General features: G+C 35.6%; 1 protein-coding gene across 2 annotated transcripts in view; it reads left to right on the top strand.

The window, feature by feature from the left end:
* LOC137240993 (RNA-binding protein 5-A-like) overlaps positions 1 to 24,332 on the top strand; it is a 50,078-nt gene extending 25,746 nt beyond the window's left edge. The window contains exons 5-13 of one of the 2 annotated variants that reach the window (XM_067768095.1): positions 5,609 to 5,675; positions 6,090 to 6,163; positions 15,984 to 16,082; positions 17,875 to 17,989; positions 18,140 to 18,376; positions 20,130 to 20,630; positions 22,666 to 23,542; positions 23,605 to 23,851; positions 23,921 to 24,332. In XM_067768095.1, coding sequence (XP_067624196.1) covers positions 5,609 to 5,675; positions 6,090 to 6,163; positions 15,984 to 16,082; positions 17,875 to 17,989; positions 18,140 to 18,376; positions 20,130 to 20,630; positions 22,666 to 23,542; positions 23,605 to 23,851; positions 23,921 to 24,034 — 2,331 coding nt within the window. In that variant the 3' untranslated portion in view covers positions 24,035 to 24,332. The remainder of the gene's footprint in view (positions 1 to 5,608; positions 5,676 to 6,089; positions 6,164 to 15,983; positions 16,083 to 17,874; positions 17,990 to 18,139; positions 18,377 to 20,129; positions 20,631 to 22,665; positions 23,543 to 23,604; positions 23,852 to 23,920) is intronic. The other variant, XM_067768096.1, reaches the window with a different exon arrangement.
* Positions 24,333 to 27,661: the final 3,329 nt, after the last annotated feature.

The raw sequence follows: 27,661 nt of genomic DNA on the forward strand, positions 1-27,661 counted from the left end.
ATACTACTAATGAATATGTCCCAACCACTTCCTTAAAAATTAGCTTTGAGGGAAATGATATCCCCAAATTCATAATATACAATTATACAAAACTTAATGTTGAAGTTTACATACCACCTATTAGACAGTGTCGTAACTGTGGTCGTTTTGGACATACCAAGATGGCATGCAAAAGCAAAACTTTTATGTGGAAAACCCGAATGTAAAGAATCCTCTTGCAATGCAAATTCGTGCATTCTTTGCGGCAATAAAGGTCACACCTTTAAAAATAAGGAAGTTTGCCCAAAATGGGAAAAATAAATCATAGTAAAGCGTATTAGGACAGCCAAAAACTGCCTAGAAAGGAAGTGCTAGATCAATACTTAGGCAAAACAAATTTAGCATTTTGGAAGATGATTAATCATTCCCATCACTACCAACGCAAAAAAACAAAAACAACTAATAAAGATGATAGTATTAATAGAAGTTTTATTAAAAAGCCATACAACTTAATAGCTAAAAGGGGTCAAACCATTTTAGCTTCACCTCCATTAAATAATCAACTTAGACAAAATTTACCGGAAAAGCATATCACACCAGTCTTCAACTCTCCTGAATACCAGAAAGGGTCTGGTAAGTCAATTTGAGCGACTCTTGACTGAAATGATCAAAGTCACTCAAAAAGTTTCAATTCAAACAAATGACAACCAACTTTTCAATGAAATACAACTCCTCAAAAACCAATTTGAAATCATCAACCACAGAGATGAGTTGGAGATCTCGGGATCTTCAAAACATACGTTTCAATATGATGAAGATGATGATATATAATTGCCAATCTTTGCGTGCTAATCTAGATACAACAGAATTTTATTTACACAAATACAACTTTAATATAGCATGTTTTAGCGAAATCTACTTTACTAGTCGCACTCCTCACAGAAAACTTATTAATTTTAATCTAGTTAAAAAATATCGCGCTGATGGCTATGGCGGTGTTGCTATCGCCATCAAGAAGCACATTATTTAAAAAAAAAAATTCAATTTGCCACAAACTATGACATTTTAATCATAGAAACGAAAACTATGAGTAATAACATCATTATTTGTAATACTTACTTTCCACCAAATATCTCCATAGGCGATTTCAATTCTGAAGTAACGAGGCTTCTAAACTTTTTAGAACCCTTCAATAATATGTTTCTTGTTGGTGATTTCAATGCTAGGGCTCTTGCGTGGGGTGATAGCATTGACTCGAACCGAGGTAAACATTTCTTTAATATCATTCAAAACTCTGCTTTTCATTGTATCAATAATGGCAGCCTCACGTATAAAAATGACTTTAGATCTGCTAATGGATCTGTCTTAGACCTTGCCTTCACAAATTCGTCTATAAATTGCTACTTTTCTGTTGATTTCACTAGAATTGGAGGCAGTCATCACAACTCCCCATAACTATTGAAACCAATTCAATAACTGTAAACATCACTTCCAAGAAAAAACTTTTCACCTCTTTAAAGGAAATTTACCCGAAATTGAGAACAAAATACAAGAAGAAATAGTTAACTCTTCATACAGCGTAAAAATAATAGAATTCCAAAATCATGGTGGAACGATGACATGTCCAAATCTTACAGATTCCTTCTAATCGCTCACAAAAAGGCAAGACAACATCCAAATACTGGTAATTTTGATAACATTATCTTACAACAAAAACAATGGAAAAAGGCAGTTAAACTGGCAAAAAAAAAGTCAATTTTAATAACAAAATTGATGGAGTGAATCAAGGTTTGGGAAAAAGATCATGGAAGTTTCTTAAGGCGTTGAGGGGTGATCACAGTCAGGACTATTCAAATTCCTGGAATGAAGACAATAATAATTTATATTTAAACATGCTCAAGGAGCAGGTTTCTGCGCAACCCATAAACTATGAAACAAATGCACCTACCGAACCAAAGAACAATGTTGCAATATCATATGAGGAAATACAAGAAGTTCTAAGGAAAAAAAGACAGTGCTGCTGGTGCTGATGGCATATCCTATAGGTTAGGTTAGGTTGAACTGGCCGGTCCATGAGGACCTCACATAGTCCACTGATTGAGTCCATAGTGTTACCAGAAGTTTGTTTTAACAACCAAACTGAAATAACTCCGTCCTCTTGGCAAATACTAGAAGCTTCCTAGGACTTAAGCCACTTGCTGCTTCTAGATCTGATAGCTGTATCACTCCTAATAGCTGGAGTCTTAGCCTGGCAAGTGCAGGGCACGAGCACAGAACGTGCCCGATCGTTTCCTCCTCCAACCCGCACTTCCTACATCTGCTATCACTGACCAAGCCTAATTTAAAGGCATGTGACGCCAGAAGGCAGTGCCCAGTCAGAATACCCGTCATGAGTCTACAGTCCTCTCTTTTTAATGACAGAAGCAACTGTGTTAGTCTAAGGTTGTAAGACCTACGCATAATCTTCGACACTTTACACCCCCGCGCTTGAACCCACGCCTTTCCCGCTTGGTCGAACATGTGCACCTCTCGCCTTCGCTTAATCTCGCCCAATCTAATTGGGACGTCTACGGAGCATATCCTATAGTATGATTAAAGCTCTTTCAGATCAAACCTTGAACTCTTTTAAAACTGCCATCAATGATGTATTTCTAACCAATCATATTCCTCAACACTGGAGAATAATAAAAATCATTCCTATCCCCAAAACGGACAAAGACTTAATCTCTATCAAAATTTTCGCCCGATTTCATTGATTTCTGTCATACTTAAAATTATTAACACTTGCATAAAAAACAGATTAAAGGAAATAATTGAATCTGATAACATTCTGCATCACAAGAGCTTTGCATATAGGAAAAACAAATCCACATCAATTTGCTTAAATCAAATGCTTCACCAAATACATTGTCTAAAGAGCGATAAAAAATAAGTTATACTATTCTCGTATGATATTTCGGTAATAGTCTAGTTAAGGGGTCGACTACTAATACGCGTCAAAAAATATCGAGAGAGGTATTAATCTCGAGAACAATAATCCGAAGGCGGAAAAGAAAAATTTTCACTCGTTCAAAAGATATTAACGAAAAACCGAAAAAGACCCGCGGGTACCTCCGAAACCGGGGGTGGGATCCATAGTATTTTTGCGCAGAACACCTTTCTGCGTTGGCGGCCTTCGGCCGCGTTTATAAAAAATAACCCTGGGCTACGCCATGCCAAGTCCGGGCGTGTGCTATAACCGTGGCTACCGCCACGGTGATGCACAATTTTTTTTGTGGGTACAACCATAACAACAACCACATGAAAATCGCCAACTTCAACTGCAAATATCTCCGGACAGAGATAAAATTTGTTCTCGAGATTAATACGCGTCGTTTGACACCTCTCTCGATATTTTTTGACGCGTATTAGCAGTCGACCCCTCAACTAGACTATTACCGATATTTCCAATGCATACGACTGCGTTGACATTAACATTCTCAAACAATCTTATTAAATTTACAAATTGACAATCTCTATATTGATTGGATAATCAACTTTCTGTCTTATCGGACTTTACAATTAGGTAGCAGCAGCATTGATATTCATAATGGACTTCCTCATGGTAGTGTCATGTCGCCTGTTATCTTTAACATTTACACTTCCAAACTTCATGAATTAAGTTATTTCAATACATATATATTTTTTCCAGTTTGTGACGACTTTTTATTTCTTTCTGCTGGATCCAATCAACCTGCAATATGCAATCTAAACTCAATCTCTTTATTTCAAAATGCAACCAACTTAACTTAAACTTTAATCCCACAAAAACTCAAATAATGGACATCAAAAATGGCGCAAGGAAAACAGTTGATATTTTCATTAATAATATCAAATTAAATGAAGTTTCTGATAAGAAAGTTCTTGGAATAACCCTAAATTGTAAATTAAATAGTAAAGATCACTATAACTATACGATCCAAAATACTTCTTCTAATTTAAATTTTTTTAAATACTTCACAAATATTAAATCAAGTCTTCAGCCCCATAAGGCTCTAAATATTTACAAATCTCTAGTTAGATCTAAAATTGAATATGCTTATACCATTACTGCAAACACATCTAAAACTACATTCTATAAAGTTTCAGTATTGCAAAATAAATTTCTCAGAAGATGTCTTGGCTTGACCCCCTCTACGCCTATTCCAACTATGTATGCCCTTGCAAACGAATTGCCCCCGCAAGAACGAGCCATATGGCTCACTGCCAAAGAGCGCATCAAAACGTTTGCTAACAACGATCCTTTTATTGCATCTATAACTTCAAATACAAATGTAAATTCAAATTATTCAAAAATATACAGACAATTCCACGAAGTTTTTGACTGTCTTGATACGATTGAACATTTTCCTAATACCACCAACATTAAAGTCATTGAAAAGACTATACTTGGCAACAAAGAGTCAATAGTGCCGGAAAATGTGAAAACTCTATATGCAGCTCTTCTGGAAAATTACCTCATGGACTAGTTTCATATTATGTACACAGATACTTCACTCTCTGATCAAAATACTGGTTGTGACATCTACAATTTATCTGATAGAACTGAACACTCATTCCACATTCCTTTCAAAGCTTCCTCTCTTTTTGGTGAACTCCTTGCCATTGAGGAAGCAATTGAAATTGCAACAAATAATGAATACAGGAAAGTGGCTATTACTGAAAGCCTAGGAGAATGCAACCTTTTTAAAAAATGTACCACAACTAATATCATTGTAAACAGAATCAGAAAAAAGGTATTTAATAGCAATATTTTTGTTGATATAATTTGGACTCCTAGCCACAAAGGAATTCCAGGAAATGAAAAGGCTGATGAAATTGCTAAAAAACTGACCTTAAATTCCACCAGAAAGAGCTGCAAACTCACTCAATGAAGCCATCCGACAAATTAAAAATGATATCCATGAGAAATGGTATAATGAACTCCTTATCTATTCCACTAATCATCCTAACTTATATGCCTCAATTTTTCCAAACTGCAATAACAACACTTGGTTCAAAAAACTTTCACTGCCACCTGCTAATATTAAAAGATTAAATAGAATTTTAACTGGGCATACGTATGATAAAGCGTATCTTTATAAAATAAAAGCTTATAATTCAAACCGCTGTATTTGTGGTCAAATAGATGATTATGAGCATTCACTGCAGAGGGCTCATAAATATTCGCAACAATTTCTCATTCTCTTAAAATCACAATACCTTTCCAAAGTCAAGGCCTGCATATAAAGTTCTAAGACAATAAGCCATTTTCTTTTTTTTCTTTCTTAAAACAAATTCTAAAAGAATGACCAATCCAACATAACTATGAATTCATGAAATATTTAGTAGAAAATGAATTATTTCCCCAAAAACTGTTGGCATTAACAAATTTATTATCAGTAATAATATACTACTAAAGGTACTTTCCCAAAGCACCGTCATCATTGGAGAACAAACCTCTAGTAATTGAATCATGCGCAATATCTTCACAAAAATTTCGCTTTGTTAAAACTATTACATATTATTTAAAATATCTTAATTTGAAATATCAGTAATAATTACATACTTACGTTCCATTTAACCAACGTAAACACTTTTCGATTTACAGTTAATGAGCACATTAATTCAAAAAGGCATGACCGCATCAATACGTCTTATACGTAAACGTCAAACAGGTGGGTGTCACGACCGTTTATTTGTGTTATAAATGTAAAGCGCTAGTTTAGATTAAGTATGCATGTAAATGGTTACAAAAATGTAAATGCAATGATGACAATGATGACACGTAAGTAACGGCTTAAAGATCTGTACAAGCTTTCCAATGCAATAGAAATTTAACAAATGGGATGGCAATTACAACGGCAGCTACAGAAAAACAAAATAATAACAATATAAAAAAGTTCTACAAACAATTATGTGCTATATATTGTAGTTGACAGCAACAAACGATATACTAAATACTCCATATGTTGCAAGTCTTCTTAAACAAAAAAAAAAATTCAACCTCAAACTCAACTATTTTCAACAACAACAACAATACATTATTTTTTGACGTAAATATTTTGTATTTGCTTCTATCTAAAATCTAGGTGCATCACGAGGCTTCGCATTCGTCGAGTTTAGTACCGTTGATGAAGCTGTACGTTGGATGGAACTAAACCAGGTATCTCAACTTGTTGCTCAACCAACTCCACACAAAACCATTAAAAATAAAAAAAAGTGACAAAATATATATATATTTTACTAATAAATATGTATAGTAAATAGATATCACAAAAATGACAAAAACATGCAGGTTCTAGGGAAGACAGTTTTGGGGAAAAATATTTTTATTTTGAGTGTTCAATTATTTTGTTTTATTGATGAAAATCGTGCATAGTGGATAATATTTGGGGTAATTACAGTTTTACATTATTTAGGGTAATAACACCGGTTTACAGCCAAAATGCACCAGAGAAATTCCTATTATGAAATTATGAAATTCCTATGTAAAACCAACCCCTGATTCCGAAAATCAAATTTATTTTTAATTCTATGGTAAAGTTTTTGAGATATTTACGAATAACCGTTTTTTCAAAAAATAAAAAAAATAAAAGATTGGGTCCACTTAATCATATATATCTCAAGAAAGAATTAAGCAATGTCAAAACGGTTTGAAGCTTTTAAAAAGTAATAAAATTGTGCATACAACACTGCATACAACTAGGCCCTGCAGATTCAAAGATAACGAACAATCATTACGGATTTTTTCAATTTTTTTTGTAAAAATATAAAAAAAATTTGTACTTTGCGAGGAAAGATTTCGAAAACTTTTTTTTTTTCTCTCTAAGCTCTGTTTTATTACAAAAAAAAAATAAGCTTTGATTCAAGAAAATCGACAAAAGTTATAAGCATTCAAGAAAATATATCCATATAGTAAAACTTAAGTACCCTACAGATAATAGCATATGTACCTATGATTCTCTCTTAACTCTATGATCTTATTTTATAATTGAAAAAGTTATGTGACTTGTTTTGACGCTTATTTAGAATAGAATCGGTTTCTCTTATCAGAAACCAACAGTAGTCACCCATCATAGCGACATCCCAGAATCCTTGATACCGACTTTCAATCATTTTCATTTGCTGGTGAAACCTTTCGCCATGCTCGTCACTTTCGTCGCCAAGATTTTGCGAGAAAAATTTAAATGGGAGTGTAGAAAATGAATTTTTAAAGACATATTTACTCCTGAAAGAAAATAAAAAAGTAAATTAGATAAATACATAAGTGACACATTAGTATATAATTTTCTTACGCTGGATTTATCTTTAAATTCAGAACAAATTTTTTGTTTACATTTTTCTCGTTCTTGTTTGTTCGGAACTGGACGTTGAATTCAGATTTAGGGCTATATATTCTCATGTAAATTTAAAAATTTTCATAAAAATTTTTTGTTTATCGGGCAGATAGGTTTTAAAGTTGACTGAGAAAACGGTCTTAAATATGTTTTTTTATTTACCCATTTTCGCATAGTTTTTGATTAAGTCGTTCACTATCATCTCGTAGTTAGGATTTTTGTGTTTGCCTAAAATAGAAGTAACGACCTTTTCAAGAGAATCCCACGCTGCTGCCTCCACTGGTGAGAATAGTTCTTTGAAATGGCAAATTCCTAATTTTTACAACGCACCTTTTTGTTCCGGTTTCCCATAAAATCAATTCGACTCGACATGTGGTGCACCAGAGATCTGCTTTGAGTACTAATAAAATTAGTGCACTTAGTCATGAGCCAAAAAATTGTGTTTAAATGTGTACTTAGTCAAGTACAGAAAAATACTATGAGTGACTAGCACATAAAATAGAAAATACTCGCAACACATATGTCCCATACATATTATTATTGTTAGCTTCTTTAATTAGCCGTAGATATTTAAAACTTTCAGGTACAGTTCAGTAAAACAAAATCGGTAATCTTAGCAATAGCTAATTGGCTCTAATATGATATATTATCAGTCTTTTAAATACATTAATATCTCTTTCGTAGTCGCGTTAACTCAGTAGCACGTTGGTTTCGTGTATACTTCATTTATTATCGGTTTTTTTTAGCGCTGCATTCAGTTTAGTTTCGTGTACATCGATGTGTTGCTAGCGCCAGAAGGCTTATATGACTGTATTCATTTTATTGTACGTTAGTCTTACTTACAGCGTTGCCATATATTTTTTTTCCAAGTCGTCAAACACCGCCGAAAAAATCGTCAAAAATCGTCATATCTATGGCAAACACCAAAGTCGATTTAGGGCGAAAGTAGGTTATTACCAGGAGCCGTACGATGAGATCGCCGGTTTCATTCAACAATATTATCTTTAAAAGCGCTTTCTTGAAAATTGTCTTTGGTTGTTATTTCTTGTTGCCACATATAACATATAACATATAAAAGCCTTTTTAATTTATTTCGTTTTATTTTATAAATGACAAAAACGTCTTAAAAGATAAATTTTGTATTACATATAAAAGGTACTTGTTTTCAGTCTATTTCATTTCTTAGTTAAACATTTTCACGTTAATTTTTTTAGCATATTTATTTGCGGTTCAATATTATGACAGGAAAAGTTATTTAATTTTAAATAATCTTGAGCTCCAGGCCTAACAATAATTGTCTGGTCTTATTATTGTTATGATACATTTTTTTCTGTCTTCTATTATAATTAAATTTAAAAAAATTGTTCCGTTAAGAAAACATTTATCATAACGATAATAAGATAAAATAATTATTGTTAGGCCTTGAGCTCGATTCGAACAAGTCATCTTACAAGTCTGTAGGCCGATATAACAACAAAAATTGTAATCCTTGAGCCAGCAATATTCCTTTTAATGTATCATTAAAATTTATTTTAGAAAAATTCATTCTACATTCGCTGATGAGTATGAAAAGCACATTACATCTGCAGCGAATGCAGCGTATGTAGAGTCAGCTCTTTTAGTAGTAGAAATAGTTTTCCAAAAAACTTCTGGGGGAACCTTAGAAATGTCTTCAGAATATGTCTTAAATTCTAAAAACTCCAATTACCTATACTCGTTATCAATATCCTGAACAATTTTCTGATTTATTGTGTGTAAAGAATGTTGCAAGACCAGATGCAAAGAACAACTTCTTTTGGATCCATGAAACTTAAGTTTTGTAGTACAACATTGTTAAAATCAAAATGCTTTTTAATTTGATCATACAGTTCACTATAAAGATAACACAAACTTGTTTAAATTTTACTTTTTCTTGCACAGAAATGTTAGAGGCAGTCTTAAATCGTAATTTTTCATTACAAAATCGTCCAAGCGTCATTCTAGTTGAAAATCGTCAAAATGACGACGGCGTCGTCATTCGTCAACGCTGCTTACGTATTCCAATTAGTGTTTTCGTATAACACAGTTGACTTTCTTGCTCAATAAGACAATTGAGTACTGAACTGCTTCGTGGCTTATGAGCGGTTATTCAATTTACGAAGCATCACTATGTAAATGTGTTTTAGTGGATATAAGTGCTTGATATTCTTTGTTTGTGTACGCACGCACTAATACAAATTTTTTGGTTAGTCCACTAATAACCTTAAAAGATGAATAATTGCAGCTCACTGTGGTGCACACAGTATTCGGTGTCCATGGTTTTTAGGCTCAATTCCAAAATACTTATAGTATGTAACTTTCAAAGGATTTGAAAACACACGTCGCATCCTTTTAACGATAAATTGACCGCAGATGAAACAGAACATATCTGGATTTTTTGCACACTCAAACTCTCGCGCCCTTTTATTCATATTATATTTTTAAGTAAACGACAGGTTATAAACTGCAATTATGAACTGAACAGTATCCGGCGAGCCTTGCAGTTATTTTGAAGGAACAGGGCGCATGTACTATTATTTATACTTAGATCAAGTAAAAATTCAAGCCTACCTAGACAAAAAGGTTCCCTAGTTCTGCAAAGAAAACACTATCTTAAAAATATGCTCTTGCTTGAAATGTACCTGGGTTTGAGATAACAACACTAAGTTTTGTGTATCTAATAACCCTTCGAAAATCTACCTGCTAACTGATATACGAATACTAACACATATGTACCAGTAGCGTACTTAAGTATTCAGTGGATATATTTACTTGAATGCTTATAACTTTTGTATTAGTCCATCGATTTTGTTGAATGAAAGCTTATTTTTTTGTAATAAAACAGGGCTTAGAGAGAAAAAAATCTGCAAAAAATAAAAAGTTTTCGAGATCCTTAAAAATAAAAAGTTTTCGAGATCGTTCCTCGCAAAGTACAAATTTTTTTATATTTTTACAAAAAAAAATTTTAAAAATCTGTAATGATTCTTCGTTATCTTTGAATCTGCAGAGCCTAGCAAAAAGTATCGTATGCACAGTTTATAGCAAATTTTATTACCCTTTAAAAGCTTCAAACCGTTTTGGAATTGCTCATTTCGTTCTTTAGATATATATGATTAAGTGGACCCAATTTTATTTTATTTTTTTTTTGAAAAAACGGTAATTCGTAATTATATTAAAAACGTTACCATAGAATTAAAAATAACCTCGATTTTCGGAATCAGGGGATGATTTTACATAGGAATTTCATAATGGCGTCTCTGGTGCAGAAAAAAAATTGGAATTTGTGATCCAGTGTAATCTCGCCTTATATTAACTTGTATACACTGCTAACTGGCAGCTTTCTATCTTGGTAAGAAGCGAGATATAACGAGCTGCCACATATTGCTAGCTGAGCTTTTTGTGTTTATTTTTAAAAAAATGTATGTTACTAATGCCTATGCTATGCTATGTACTTAAATAGCTGAGAAACGAGGTGAATTTCTAAAACGCCCCTTGGTACGGAGTTCTGACTTCACTTTGATAAGGAATGAAGGTTATGAAATCATTTCAGCAAACTTTATTAAGCAGGTACCGCAAAAAATGTTAAACCCAATGAATAAAAAAAAAAAAAAACGAATGATTCGTATAACGAAAACTATGTATTCTTGTAATTTTTTCGATCAGTTCAAATTAATATTTTTATGAATTATTTCAGGCTTGGCTGATCCATTTATTTGGGTGCAAATGAAAGAATTCAATTCACCATTCTGCCCAACGTTTCGCTGACAAATTTCAGCATCATCAGGGGCAACTCTGTTTATTTTTAAAAAACAAAAGACATGTATCAATTATACATTCGCACAAACAGAAGAAATAAATGCACTTGAATTTTCGCAATACTCACTAAAATATTAAACAATTATATTAGAGCTTAAAACTAGTACCATCAGTACCACTTCTTGTGGTAGTCTTGTCTAAACTAAATTGCTGTTCATTTTTTTATGCATAACAAGTAAGCTGAAGCTATATTATCGGTGTCCTCTTTTTTGTTTATCGTCTCCTCCCTTCTTTGTAATATTCTTAGACTCTCTAATGTGTATCGCGTTATTTCTCTCTTTTCTTTGTCGATGATTCTGGTGTTGGTAAAGTCAGCTGCGTGGCCACTACTTAAAATGTGTTGAGCTAAGGCTGTGCTTTGTTTTTGCTTCTTTATATCCGATTCATGTTCGGCTAAGCGGACGCCTAATGCTCTTTTTGTTGTTCCGATATACACTTTATCACAGCGTTCGTCGTCGTTGCCTTTGTATTTTATTTCATAAACAACGTTGCTTTGTTGTTGTTTTTCTATTGGGCTTTTCATTTTCGTATAAATGCTGGATATTGTTGCATTCGATTTGTATGCAAGCGTAATATTTTGTTGCTTTAATATTTTCTGATCAAAGTTCTCGCTGAGTTTTGGTATGTATGTGACGCTATAATATTTTTTTGACGCATTAGATGTTTCTGGGTTTTGTTGCTTCGTTTTCTGTTCTCCTGTTATTATTTTCTCTTGTGTGATCAGTTCGAGTATCAATTGCACTGGGTAGTTGTTGCTTTTTAGTATGTTGTATATTTTTTCTATGTTAGCTTCGTGGAATTTTCTATGGCTTATTGTCAATATTTTACTAATTAAATTTTTCGCTGTGTTGATTTTATATTTCCTAGGTTGGGAAGAGAAATAGTTGATCAGACGTCCAGAGGAGGTGGGTTTAGAGTACCAGTTCAGAATTATATTGTTTTTGTCTCTATGTATACGGACATCAATAAAGGGGATGCTTTCGTTTTCCTCCATTTCTATTGTAAACTTAAAGTTTTGGATGATATTTGTTAAGTGTCTCTAGAATCTTGTTCGTGTCGCTTCGTTTTGTTATTGCAAAAAATGAACAGCAATTTAGTTTAGACAAGACTACCACAAGAAGTGGTACTGATGGTACTAGTTTTAAGCTCTAATATAATTGTTTAATATTGTAGTGAGTATTGCGAAAATTCAAGTGCATTTATTTCTTCTGTTTGTGCGAATGTATAATTGATACATCTCTTTTGTTTTTTAAAAATAAACAGAGCTGCCCCTGATGATGCTGAAATTTGTCAGCGAAACGTTGGGCAGAATGGTGAATTGAATTCTTTCATTTGCACCAAAATAAATGGATCAGCCAAGCCTGAAATAATTCATAGAAAACTATGTAAGCCAACTTCAAAAACCTTTTCGAAAAATATCGAGCTGTTCAAGAAAAACATAAGAAATTCAACATTTTTACTTCTAGAAACTCTTACAGAGTTGTACACCAAGCGAAAAACTCGAAAATTCGCGAAGTTTCGAAGTATCAAAAAAATTTCAAAATATGTACATATGTATGTATGTGTTCAGAATGTTGGAAATTTTTGCGAGCAATTTCAATTTTCATAAAATTTTACAAGTTCTTGTTCAAAATTTTGCACACTTTTTGGGAAATTTTCGACGGAAACTATGTAAATGAAAATTCAAATTTGTTTTTGAGAAAATTCGAATTGTTGAAGAACAATTAATGCAAAGTTACAAATTTTGATTTCTTGAAACTTTTACAACGACAACTTAAGTGCTGTTCTCTCTGTCTAGAGTCCATAGAAAACCTAGAAAGTTTTCCATTTAACTGTCAAAAGTTTTCTACACGCAACAACAAAGTGCTTTTGTGAAAAGTTTTCTAAGGTTTCTACATTTTCTAATCACATACCCATGTATGTATATTTGAAATGTAAATTTATAAATATGACAAGAATGTTGAAATTGAGTTTTTAATTAAATAATGCTACAATTTTCTGTGCGCGTCAATCTTATAAATATTTTAAAGCATAAAATATTCATTTCTTATTTAATTTTCGGCGCAAAATGAAGGATCAAATCTAAAATATATTTCTTGTGTAAGTGGTGCGTCCTCGTGAGTAGTTTTGGTTTAGACAGGGAGAATTGCCCTCATGTAAACACATTTCGAATCTTTCGAAAAAATTCGGGACATTTTAAAAAAATATTTGGTAAAAGTCTAGTTGAGGGGTCGACTGCTAATACGCTACCAAAAATATCGAGAGAGGTATCAAAACACGCGTATTAATCTCGAGAACAATAATCCGAAGGCGGAAAAGAAACATTTTTTCTTTGTCCGGAGATATTTGCAGTTGCAGTTGGCGATTTTTATGTGGTTGTTGTTGTGTTGTACCCACAAAAAAAATTGTGCATTGTGCTACCGCCACGGTTATACCACACACCCGGACTTGGCATGGCGTAGCCCAGGGTTATTTTGTATAAGCGCTGCCGAAGGCCGCCAACGCAGAAAGGTGTTCTGCGCAAAAATACTATGGATCCCACCCCCGGTTTCGGAGGTACCCGCGGGTCTTTTTTCGGTTTTTCGTTAATATCTTTTGAACGAGTTAACATTTTTATTTTCCGCCTTCGGATTATTAATACTGATGTCAAGGCGCGTCGTTTGACACCTCTCTCGACGCGTATTAGCAGTCGACCCCTCAACTAGACTATTACCAAATATTTATGAACATTTTAAATTCATTTTGTCTAACAAAAGTGAAAAATTCTACTTTGATACCATGGCTCAACTATATGGTTGGCTCATCTCTACAGCACCAACATACCTTTGTTCAGATTGTCAAAATCAGCGTGTTGGTGTTAGACGAATGGAATGGAATGAAAACATACAACTTAGCAGCTTTTTTGTGTAGTAAGAAAATGTTGTCAATGTGTTGGTTTCATTTTGAGTTTTTAAGATTGAAAAAAATTTTTAAAAAGCTAAAGCGACACTATGCGGTTATTACATGAAGAAATAGCACGATGTTGGTTTAAAATCGGTTCGACATTTTTTGTGAAAACCGAATTCGGGGATGGGTGATAAAATTTTATGATAATATTTGATGTTTTTTTACACGCAGATATATACGCTATCAGATGGGGTTTGGCCAAGATGGTCTCCAAAAACTTTATCTTAGAGGTCGCTACCGGACTTTGAAAATTCCATTTTTCGTTAACTGGGAATTGCTATTTAATGATGCTTCGATGAATAAGGTGGTTTTAAAAGAAAATAGTTTTTTGTAGTGTCCCTATTATAAATTCCTTCAAATTATTTCGAAACCAACCATCTCACCTAGCTAGAATTTAAAATGCAAAAAAAAACAAACAAGTATAGGTGTCTAAGTTCGGGTGTAACCGAACATTATATTCTCAGCATGAGCTTCAATTGTACATTTCATTTCAGACAACTTACTTTTCTACATAACATGTGGCACCCCCGTTTAAAAAAAAAAATGTCTCCACATTTCCTCCTACAATGAAACTTGATAAGTGAAATATCATTGAATCAAAACTATTTTTTGCTATGTTATAGTTTATTATTCTAGTCTACGACTCCTTTAAACTTGTTTTATATCTAAGTTGCCGTGGTGTTTAACCGATCCCGTCCATTTTTAATAGAAATATTTTCTGCTATAAGGAAAATATGTGTACACAATTTCATTACGATATGTTAATTTTTCTTCTAGTTATGGCTCCCGAAACATAGAAAATTGCTTAGTCATAAAAGGGACGGTGCCACGCCATTTAAATTTTTTTTTTCAAATTTTTATCAAGTCTCAATATCAGTCCACACGTCAAATTTCAACATTCTAGGTGTATTATTTACTAAACAATCAGGTTTTTTGTGTTTTTTAAAATGTTATATATATAAAAAGTGGCCATGGTTATCATCCGATTTCGCTCATTTTCAATACCAATCTATTCTGGGTCCAGATAAGCTCGTGTACCAAATTTGGTGAAGATATCTCAATATTTACTCAAGTTATCGTGTTAACGGGCAGACGGGCGTACGGACGGACGGACGTACGTACGGACGGACATGGCACAATCAAATTTTTTTTTCGATACTGAGGATTTTGATATAAGAAAGTCTATATCTGTCTCGATTCCTTTATACCTGTACAACCAACCATTATCCAATCAAAGTTAATATACTCTGTGTGCAAAGCACGCTGAGTATAAAAGCATTTTTCAAATCGTAGCTTACTGTGCGGAGCTTTACATTAAATCGAAATTTAATGACTTGATTTTGTTGAAGCAATATTTTGCTTTTCTTTAACACCACGATAGTAGTTGACAATTAATTTCAAATTTCCAAGCTAGCGAAAAACGTAGCTTTCAAACGCCGGTAGTGACCAACCCCTAAATACATATGTATATTATTTTTTCGACCAAGCCTCATCTTTTACACCAAATAATCGAAATATTTATGAAAATCAAAAATAATAGGCATTTTCTTTATTTTTAAACACTGTGATAAATAACTATAGGATAATTAGCATAATTTTAGGATGATTAGCATATTATACTGTAATCGAATAAAATAAATATAGTAATGTTGTAAAAAAAAAAAAATACCAAAAACATAAAAACAAAGGCAACTAGTTGAGTCATGTTCGAGTTTTAGTTCAACGCGAGGTGCAACCTGCAACATGGCAAACTCAGTGCAGCAAGCAACCAATCGGTGACTGTGTAGTCTGTGGGAACTTTACAATAAAATTGTTGCTAATCTATTCTTTTTTCTTTTCATTCTCTTCCCTTTTTATGCTTTATAGGGCTCATTACTGCTACCGGATCAAACGACAGTCAGTCTACAATATAGTCTTTCACCTAAACAGAAACTGATTAATATCACTGATTGGCATTGTGGCAAGGTTTGTGCTTAATTTGTTATATGGGGCTTTTCACGTCAAGTGTTCCCACTCGAAAAACTTGATATCTTCAAAATCCACAAAAGTTGGTGAACATGTTGTCATTATGTGGTATGTCACCCGGGCAGTAGGAGTGAACGAAAATGTAAGCGGATTGCGATGATACAGGGTGTCGAAAGTAGGATTCTTTTCCTTGATAATTAAAAAACAAAAAAACAAGATTTGCATGATTATAGTACTTTTACTGTACCTTCCGAAAACAATTATTAAACAATAATTTTACCAACTTTTGTAATTTGATATAATTTTTCAACTTTTTCAAATTTTGCAACCTTTTGAAAATGAGTCTGCTTCGATTACACAGGCCTGCAAAAATGGTTTTTTTTTTTGTTTTGGATCAGGAAGTCATTTCCGACGTATTTTTGCGCGCTGAGTCCGAATCCGTCCTCAGATTTGGACAACAGACCCCAACTTGAATTGACCATATCTTGGGAAAAAAATCGAATCGAGGCGTTCGAAAATAGATTTTGTGGGGAAAGAGTTGTTCTCAAAGATACTGTAAGCAGATTTGCACAAATAATTTCCTATTATTAAAATATAAACTTAAAAAATGCTAAAAACAGCGTTTTTCCACATTTAGGTTAGGATATCTCAAAAATCTAGCGTGCTGGACCAAATCTGAGGACGGATTCGGACTCAGCACGCAGAAATACGCCAGAAATGACTGCCTGATCCGAAACAAAAAACCGTGCAGGCCTGTGTTATTTGTGTTGCTCGAAATAAAGAGTTCAAAAAATGTACAGGATAATTTGTAGTGCATTGTAAATTTTTATATATAATAAAAATCGAAGCAGGCTCATTTTGCAAAAAGTTGCGAAATTTGAAAAAGTTAAAAAATATGATTACAATAATTGGTCAAATATTTTTAAAATAATTTTTTATGAAAAGTACGGAAGAAGTACTAAAAGAATCATCCAAATCTTGTTTCTGTACGTTGAAATTTAGTGGTCTAAATATATTGTAACGAATTTAGGGAAATTCCGCTTATTCCAAACCTTCTGCTAACGTTCGAATCGCTAAACTGTTGAATAAATAACTCCAATATTCAATAATGCAGAATGGTCTTTATTAGACTACTTTGAAATTCTTCACAATAACACATACTTCACAACTAATAGCGCGTTTAAATCAAAACTGATTACTGACTACTCAGCTTGTGCTGCTTTTATACTCTCTGTTACCTTGTCCGCATATTTCTCCAAATGTCTAGACGTTTCTCCTTCTAGAATCTACTACTTGGTTACCACCTATATGCATGTGTATTTGTAGTTTATAGCCTCTCGCATAGCCATATGCGTGTGAATATGTGAGTACTACTTCGGCTGATGATTACATGTGTTTATGAGTATCTCTCCGTTGCCTTGTATGTATGTGTGTAGATGATAATTGATTTGTTACGTACATACGAGTGGCTGCTTAGTATCGGCTTAGTGATGGTAGTATCGCTGGTTGATACTAATATTCGTCACAATATATTAAAAAAAAAAAAAATCGCAAAAAATAAAAGCTAATTTTCGACACCCTCTACCATCGCAATTCGTTCATATTTCGGTCACTCCTTTTTCACGGGTGATGTAACCTATAATGAGAAAATGTTCACAAACTATGGTGGATTTTGGATATGTCAAGTTTTTCGAGTGCGAACACTTGACGTGAAAAGTCTCATATACATATGTATATGAGTGTTTCTCTCAAATATAATATTTTTTTTATTTTTCTTTAAATATAATTTTAGTGTGGCGTTTTGAATTTTAAACGACGCGATGTATGTTTCAAATGCTATGCCACACGTGAGGATTGTGAAAAAATTGGCGAGGGTAGCGAAGAAGTTAGCAACATCTTAACCAAAAGTACTTACATATATTATATTAAACAAATTAATCTAAGCAAACTAATGAATGCAAATTTTAAAATAAGCTTAACGCATACATATGTATATAGCCTTAATATTGATTTGAACTAAAAATTCTACTCTGTCCCAATCCAATACTTCAATGCAGAGATTATGTTACGCAATTTGGATACATTAACCACAGAAGAGACTGTACTCACTGCAATGCAACAGCATGTACCGGAGTTGGCGAGCAAAATAACGAAAATACTCGTTAGTCGCGATACATTAACGCAGACATCACGTGGTATTTGTTATTTGAATTTTGATAGTTTAATTGATTCGATGAATCTGTATACGTCCTTGAAAACGTTGGATCCACCGTTGGAAATTGATAATCGACAATGTAAGTTTGATGTTAATTTTATTAAGTTAGTACACAATCTTATATGAGGAGTTCAAAAACAAAACGCAATAAGTGCATCATTAACTTTTTTTGAGATGTTGGTGGGATTTAAATTCACTTTTTTAAATCCTATGCAATAACCTTTATGGCAAGTAAAAAACAGCAAATATAGCCTCTCTGGAACACTCCAAAAAATCAGGGACGGAAAATAATAATAATTTTTTTTTCGGAGTCGAAAAAGTCCCCGTAAAAAATTTGTCCTATGTGAAAATGTTTGAGTTCCCAGGTATCCCTATAGCAATATCATGTCGAATCATGCATCCTTTTTATTTTTCGAACTTTTTCCATAAAAGTCCACATATAAAAGTAAAATCTCTATTTTTATTTTTTGAGTCCGATAGAACTAGTTAAACTCAGACTTTTAAAAATAAAAGTTAAATCCGGACTTATTTTTTAAGGCCAAAATAAAAGTCCGGCTTGATAACAAAGAAACGGCTTATCCGAATTAAAAATTTGTATTTTTTATTTTTTTGAGTCCGATAGAACTAGTTTTTAAGGCCAAAATAGCAGTCCGGCTTGATAACAAAGAAACGACTTATCAAAAAATAAAAATCCGAAAATAATTTTTATATTTAAAGTCCAAAATTAATAGTTTTGCAAGGAATTATATTATAAAAGGAATAACAGGTTCAGCCCCTGCAAAAAATACGTTTCATCGCAAAACGCAATAATTTCATACAATTCTAACAATTTTTGCCTTGCAAATTTTGTTATATGAATGGGGATAATTTGTGGAGTACCGGTATACTCCTTAAGGTTGCTTTAAGAATATTTAAGGGTATACGAGTACTCCATCCTCATACGTATAAAAAAATATGGTGCAATTTACATTGCGATGTCCTGGGCCAGGATCAATTACTTCAGCTCGGAACACTCCTTCATAGTACTCCATGGAACACCTACGGGCGAGAGCTTTCCAAAAAATCATAAAAAATATTGAATGGACTATTCACAAGCAATACTAGAGCTGGAACATGTACTACATATTGGAGAACTAATATGACGAAAATGGTACACATTAGGGTGGGTCAAATTTACTGTTAAAACGTCACATCCAGTTTCTGAATCTATGGGTCATACTGAGTAATATTGTCCATGGGACGAATAGCGGCTCTCACAAATAAAACACATGAAAATAAATGTAAAATTCGGATTTGGATTGGGATATAAAATTTTCTAACAAAATTAGGGAGGCTCGAAATTCATTTCAGACCTATGGTCCCATGGACAATATTACTCAGTATGACCCATAGATTATTCAGAAACTGGATGTGAACCTGAAGTTTTTTCCCCCATTTTTCCCCATACAATTTGACCCGCCCTAGTACACATGCTTCAACTAAATAACAAAAACTGTTTACACCAAAGTGAACACACTGCAATAACTTCCAAACCAAAACGCATTAATTCCAGAAGATTTCAAACCAAAACGCAATAAGTAAATTTTTTCAGACGAAAACGCAATAATTGCAAACAACGACTTTCTGTCGTAACTTCAAATCTAGATGTCCGATAAATGTGATTTTTTGGCTGCATGTGCGTTTTTCCATAACTGCTATAATATCATAGGTATCGTTTGAAAATATGGCTCCATTTAACACGGAGGTTTTTCTCATTTATCTAGAAACTTTTTATGAGTCAATTATTGCGTTTTGGTTTGCAACTTATATTAATTATCACATTTCTTCTTCAGTAATCGTCACCTATTGTATTGATCATGAGAATCGACAAATTGTACCCAAGAAAACCGAATCAATACCAACTGCACCTCCGCCGCCTACTATTGGCCCTATGACAGCTGCTGAAATGATAGCTTCCTCAGGTCTTAATACAGCTGCAGAATATACAATGGCTGATGTGCCGCGTTTAGCTGAATACAGTGCCGCCATATACGCTTCAACACCAGCTGAACATGCACAATATTTGAAATACTATACCGACTATTATGTTGGTGAAATAAGTAAAGGTCATTATGGCAATTTGCCAAGCTCTGCACAATTAGCTGAAACATCAGCAAATTCTGGTGCGGCTGTAGCACTCTCGGCAATACAACGTAAACAAAAGAAAATGAGCGTCATTGAAACGACAGCAACACAAGCGGCGGCTGCTGCAGCTGCAGCCGCAGCAGCGGCAAAAGCTGCTTTAGCATTGAAGAGTATCGTAACGCCGAGAGGAAATGATGGCAAGACTTATCGTAAGACATTATAAAATTTATGGGTAACGTTTTACAAGACGGTGAACTACCTAATTTTTAGCAAAAATTAAAAAAGGGGGCATCAAAAGACGCGTTTCGATCACCGTTTTGGAATTCGAAAGCGGATATTGCAGATTTTATTTCTGTCGAAAGATATTTACAAAAAACCAGAACATGACCCCGAGAGGGTCCGAAATCAGGGCCAAAACCCATAGCTTGTATTGCACAGAACACCTTTCGATTTATAAAAATAACCCTGGGTGGGTCCAACACCTGCTTGGGGATCAAAATTGTATCCGCGCAGAACACATTTCTGCAAGAAATCTGGCAAAATATAACAACCACATGGAAATTTGGACCAATTATTATACTCAGCTGAGCAGGGCTCACAGAGTATATTAATTTTGTTCGCATAACGGTAATCCGTAACGACGTAAACTAATCGAGATAGATATAGACTTCTATATATCAAAATGATCTGGGCGAAAAAAGAAATTCACTTAGCCATGTCCGTCCGTCCGTCTGTCCATAAACGCGATGACTTTAGTAAATTTTGAGGTATCTTGATTAAATTTGGTATGTAGGTTCCTGGGCACTCATCTTTGTTCGCTGTTTGCAATGAACCAAATCGGACTATAACCACGCCCACTTCTTCGATATCGAAAATTACGAAAAACCGAAAAGGTGCGATAATTCATTACCAAAGACGGATAAAGCTCCGCCCATTTTCATTTAATTTGTCTAGAATACTTTTAATACCATAAGTCGAACAAATCCTTACCAATCCTTGTGAAATTTGGCAGGGGTATAGATTCTATGACGATAACTCTTTTATGTGGAAATGGGCGAAATCGGTTGAAGCCACGCCCAGTTTTTATACACAGTCGACCGTCGGCCGTTAACACGATAACTTGAGCAAAAATCGATATATCTTTACTAAACTTAGTTCACGTACTTGAACTCACTTTATCTTGGTATAAAAAATGGCCGAAATCCGACTATGACCACGCCCACTTTTTCGATATCGAAAATTACGAAAAATGAAAAAAAATGTCATAATTCTATACCAAATATGAAAAAAGGGATGAAACATGGTAATTGGATTGGTTTATTGACGCAAAATATAACTTTAGAAAAAATTTTGTAAAATGGGTGTGACACCTACCATATTATGTAGAAGAAAATGAAAAAGTTCTGCAGGGAGGAATCAAAAGCCCTTGGAATCTTGACAGGAATACTGTTCGTGGTATTACATATATAAATTAATTAGCGGTACCCGACAGATGATGTTTTGTGTCACTCTGGCCCACATTTTGGTCGATATCTCGAAAACGCCTTCACATATATAACTTAGGGTCACTCCCTTTTAAAACCCTCATTATACCTTTAATTTGATACCAATATCGTACAAACACAATATAGAGTCACAATGGCGATATCTCGAAAAGGCGTCCACCTATAGAACTAAGCCCACGACCTTTTAAAATACTCATTAACACCTTTCATTTGATACCCATATCGTACAAACAAATTCTAGAATCACTCCTGGTCCACCTTTATGGCGATATCTCGAAAAGGCGCCCACCTATATAACTAAGCCCACGACCTTTTAAAATACTCATTAACACCTTTCATTTGATACCCATATCGTACAAACAAATTCTAGAGTCAGCCCTGGTCCACCTTTATGACGATATCCCTAAATGGCGTCCACCTATAGAACTATGGCCCACTCCCTCTAAAAATACCCTTTAATACCTTCCATTTGATACACATGTCATACAAACACATTCCAGGGTTACCCTAGGTTCATTTTCCTACATGGTGATTTTCCCTTATTTTGTCTCCAAAGCTCTCAGCTGAGTACGTAATTTCGGTTACACCCGAACTTAGCCTTCCTTACTTGTTTTTGATAAAAATTAGGTGGTGCACCGTCTTGCGAAATGTTACCAATTTATTGTAAAAAATTATTACATTATAAAAGTTAATTTACTTGAGAATACTTAACTTATATTTTTATGTATTTCTTACTCAGCCACACCCGATGTCTCGTTGTATCAGTATGATGAAACTTCAGGTTATTATTATGATCCCACAACTGGTCTGTACTATGATGCACATTCGCAATATTACTACAATAGTGAAACGGGCGCTTACCTATATTGGGATCAACGTAAGAGTACATATGTGCTGGCAACACCAGCTGCTACAACTGCGGCTGCAGAGGATGCCATAAAAGAGGATGCGGCAAAGGGGGAAGCAGCGGCCGCGGCAACTGTTGCTACTACTGCAGCGCCGAATGCTGACGAAGAAAAGAAAGATAAAAAGGATTCAACAAATAAGCATGATAAAGTTAAGGTTGCTAAAAAAATAGTTAAGGATATGGAAAAGTGGGCTAAGCAATTGAATCAAAAGAAAGATTATACAGTTGTAGCAACGCCGCAACCTATATTGCCTTCGCGTGGCGATGAACCAGCCGGACGCTCAGCGGGCTCTAGCGCACAATCATCGAGTGGTTATGCCGATGTTGGTTTTTCAATTTTGGAGAAGAAAGAACGTCCTAAATTAGTTGATTATATGCCAGCAACAGCGACGAGTAATAACAAACTTACAGCATATGCTTCTGATTCGGATGATGAACATGCTGGTCCGTCAACTGTGGCATTGGGTGCATCTGTTGTCGGTGAAGCTAGTGAAAAGGATTATGTTGATTTTCAGAAACTTACATGTCTCTTGTGTAAACGCGGTTTTCAATCTTTGGATATATTACAAAAGCATTTAAAAATGTCAAATTTACATAAAGAAAATTTACAAAAATTCAATATGTCGCGTGCAGCCGCAACCGCAGCCGCAGCCGCAGCCACAGCATCTAGCGCTAGCACTTCCGCTGATTCATTCAATGCAGCTTTATCGTAAGTGTTTTTTTTACATATTTAATGCTGCTTATATTTAACAAACATTTTACGCATTACAGTTATAGAGACCGCGCAAAAGAGCGTCGCCAAAAATATGGCGAAAGTGATCCACCTGTTACAAATCGTACTCGTGAACGTTTTGCATTGGAAATGAAATCCATGGCAGCGCGTCAAACATCGCATGCAGAAGCGCCACCAATGCCGATAAGTTCCACAAATGTTGGCAGTCGTTTGTTACAAAAAATGGGTTGGTCTGAAGGACAAGGACTTGGACGCAAAAATCAAGGACGTACAAGCATTATAGAGGTTAGTTTAAAATACAGCACTTATAGTACGCATGTTCAGCAATATATTTGATTATGCTTTTTTTTAAAGGCGGAAGCACGCTCGTCTTCTGTAGGATTGGGTAATAAAGCTGGCATTTCACCCGGTGAAGACTACAAAACCTATATAAAGAAAATGATGAAATCACGCTATGAATCCGTCTGATTCTTTTGCTTGTTTAAGCATTTATTTTGAAGTTCAAAATTTGAACGCATTGTATAATAGTTTTGCGTGATTATTATTATTATAAGTTTTCTATTCAAATCAGTTCATATTAAAAACGATCTGTGTTTAAGTGCATTGACACATTTTATAAATAGCTAATGTGTCTATAAAAAGGTCTTCAATTATTTGCCGAAAAGGCGTACAGTGATTATCTTTGAATATTTGTACATTATTCTCTCGGTAATTAAATGTATATTCAAAAAGAATAATCATAGTCATAAATAAATAAGTTTGAATTTTATTTGAAATAGCGACGTATCAGCTACGAAAAACAAAAGAATTTAAAAAGAAAAAAATAAAATTACAAAAACCACCACATGTGTCATACACAGGGATTTTGTGCGTGATGTGTGACTCCTTCGATTATTCCCAAAAAACATTTTCGTCAATTCTCAGTTTGAGATACATTTGAGAATCAGTCCATTTCTCACATTTCAAACGTTAGTTTTCAAATGCATTTCAAATAACCGTTGATAGCACTCTCAAGCTAAAAGGCACATTTTTATTATGGAATTTTTCTTTTTTTCAAATTGAGATGTTTTGGATTCTCAGCTTTTTCTCAAACGAGAATAAAGCGGAACGAAATGGATTCCGTTTAACTTAAAAAATTTTTTTAAATTATTTTATTTTCAAGTTTTTAGTCTTTATTTAATTGCCTATTATTTCTCATTCTATTTAGTTCATTTAGTGACTCATTATTACAAGGAATCTTTCCTGACAATTTGTTACAACCTAAGTCCTCAATATATAATCCATCCAAAGACTCTACTCGACTCTGCGCCATGTATGCTTGTCCCTCCTCCAACTCCAAAATATTTTGATGTCACTTCTACCGGACTGTATGCAATATTTGTTCCAAATATGAGCCAAATCGGGCATCATAGGTCGATTTCTATTCTTGCATGTATTATGTGTTCCAAATATGAGCCAAATCGGACCACAAATGCGAATTTGCGAATATCTCGATATTTGCGCCACCTAGCGGCGATTTTTTTCTTATTATTGCATTGTCATCGGGTTCTGAACTACATTCCAAGTTTCAAGCTTGTAGCTTATCGGGAAGTTACTTTACTTTTAATTACAAGATTCGTCCACAACGGCCGTGCAGCCTGTCAACTCAAGCTAAATAAAACCGTTTAAAAATGTATAAATACTTCCTTATTTTTTCACTTCAACTCAATAAAATCGGTTGTTTACTTTTCCAGCTAAAGTATGTAAATTAGACCCTCACTAGGGTAGGCACCTTGTCGTTGATGTGAGGGCTTAGCCGAACTCCATAGCGCCCGACTATGAGGCGGAGCTGTTTAGGACTGATATCTACGCCATTTCGGTCATAGGAGGGCGGCGGGATGTCGGTGACCAAGAACTGCCAACCCCCTAATCCAAGGTGTTATGCGGGCCGTGCCTATTGGACGATTTGCAGCCAGGGGATAAATTCGGCTGTATTCGAACGGAGCCTTCCCGATACCGGGCCACCTCGGGAAGTATTAATGGCCTTACCACAGTAAGGGGCGTTGCTGTGGCGGACGGTTCTTTCCCTGTATATAATACTGGACCGCTGAGCCCACCTTGTCGGGCAGGTGGTCGTACGACCAAGATGAACGACTCATTACCTGATTGTAATAAGGACGATGTAAAGAGGAGGACTGAGTCGCAATCCAAGGACGACAAATACGAATTAAGCGATGCGTCGGACTCGGGGAGTGAGAGTAGTGCTTATTCAATGAACTCCGTGTTGGAGAAGCACACAAATGAAAACGGAGTAGAAGAGTGGAGAAGGGTACGGAGCAGAGGAAGTAAAAGAGCTCTCTTGCAGTACCGTGCAGCACTAAGAATTGTACAACGCTTGGCAGCAGTGGTCGACCCGACAGAAGTGGAGATCGAGCGCTTGGAATGGGCCCATGAAGCGGTAGAAGTAGGTCGAAGGCAGTTCAAAAGGTTTGCTACGAGAAACCCACCGTTCTGCAACCGGTACGAGGAGGAAGAAACGTCGAATGGCAGAATGAAGAGGCAACGGAAGGCGACAAGCCTGCTTTAAAGAGGCAGAAAGGACCCAGTCCTAGAGCCGCGAGGCAGGGCAGTCGCATAGACAAGACAAGTAGGCCCAAAGCTGTAAGATGGGCTCCAATAGCGAGGTACCAACTACCTCGAAAGCTGCGAGTCAGAGGGAAGTTCCAATTACCGAAGTAGGAGATAAGCCAAAGGGAGATAATGTTAAGGCTCCGGCTTTCCCGGAGGCGCTAAAGGGAGTTAACGCTAAGACTCCGGCTTTCTCGGAGGTGCCAAAGAGAGATAACACTAAGACTCCTGCTTTTCCCGAGAAGATGAGTGATGTGGCAAAGCAGTCACTGACTGTGGCGCTGGTTGATCGTAGCGGTCCTTTCGGACAAATGACTACTGAAAGGTGGAGATCTGTGGAAAGGGAGCTTATTAGCTTAATGCTTAAGATGATGCGGGAACAACCAAGTAAGCCCCTTCCAACCTTTGATTCGGGGGATGGTATAATGGTGTGAAGATGATAGCGTGCGACAACATCGCGAGCTTGCGGTGGCTGGAGGAAGTGGTTCCAAACCTCCAAAGGCAAGGCACGAACGCGCGGTTTGAGGTGGTGGATAAAGCGCAAATCCCCACGGTGCCAAAAGTTAAGGTATGGATACCATGCGTGATGAAGTCGGAGGATACACTGCGACTTCTGCAGAATCAGAATCCGAACATAGCGATACAGGATTGGAAGGTACTTACTGTATCTCGGCCTACCGAGGATGGTCCGTTCTACATCTTCCAAATAAACAAGCAGGCGGAGGATATTTTGCACACGCAGCTTGGCAAAATGTCCTTTGGCACTGGCAAAATTTACTTGCGACTCAGGAAAAGAAGTCCCGAGGATAAAAACCCTAACACGCTAGAGGTGGCCGAAGTCGAAAAGGACCTCAAAAGCCTAAGGGAAAAAAGACAGGTGGAGGTCCCCGACGTCACCACGAACGTGCTAGAAGTGGACCAACCGCTAAATGGTGCTGTGACTCGCACAGAGGAACACTCGGCATAACAGTCACGAGAGGCTGAAGGGGGCCTCGAATACTCTTAACCAAAAAGGCAAGGGGAGGACGACGATGTCAAGACGAAGTTGCTGGAAGGGGACAAACAGCTCAATGGTGCTGCGAGTCCTACAGATAAACCTCCAACACAGTAAAGTGGCGTCGAGCGAGCTCCTCCTAACCCTTGAGGATGGTTCCTTTGACGTGGCGCTGATCCAGGAGCAGTGGCTCTCATCGGGAGGAAAGGTTTCTGGACTTAGCGCGCGCGGGTTTGGCGTTTACTACGCGCAAACGGAAGGACAGGTGCGAGCTGTAATAATGGTAAGGAAACAGCTGCATTCATATATGCTGCCTAATTACACCACTGAGGATCTCGTAGCGGTGGCCGTTGAGTAAAAGAATAAGTAGGCATTTATCCTGGCGTCCTGCTACATGGCCCATGCTGCGGAGGTTCCACCGATGGAGTGCAAAAGGCTAGTACAGGAGGAAGGGCGCAAAGGGCGGTTGGTCATAGGCGCAGATGCAAATGCGC

Source organism: Eurosta solidaginis, chromosome 2, assembly GCF_040869045.1.
Source record: "Eurosta solidaginis isolate ZX-2024a chromosome 2, ASM4086904v1, whole genome shotgun sequence".
NCBI classification, from domain to species: Eukaryota; Metazoa; Arthropoda; class Insecta; order Diptera; family Tephritidae; genus Eurosta; species Eurosta solidaginis.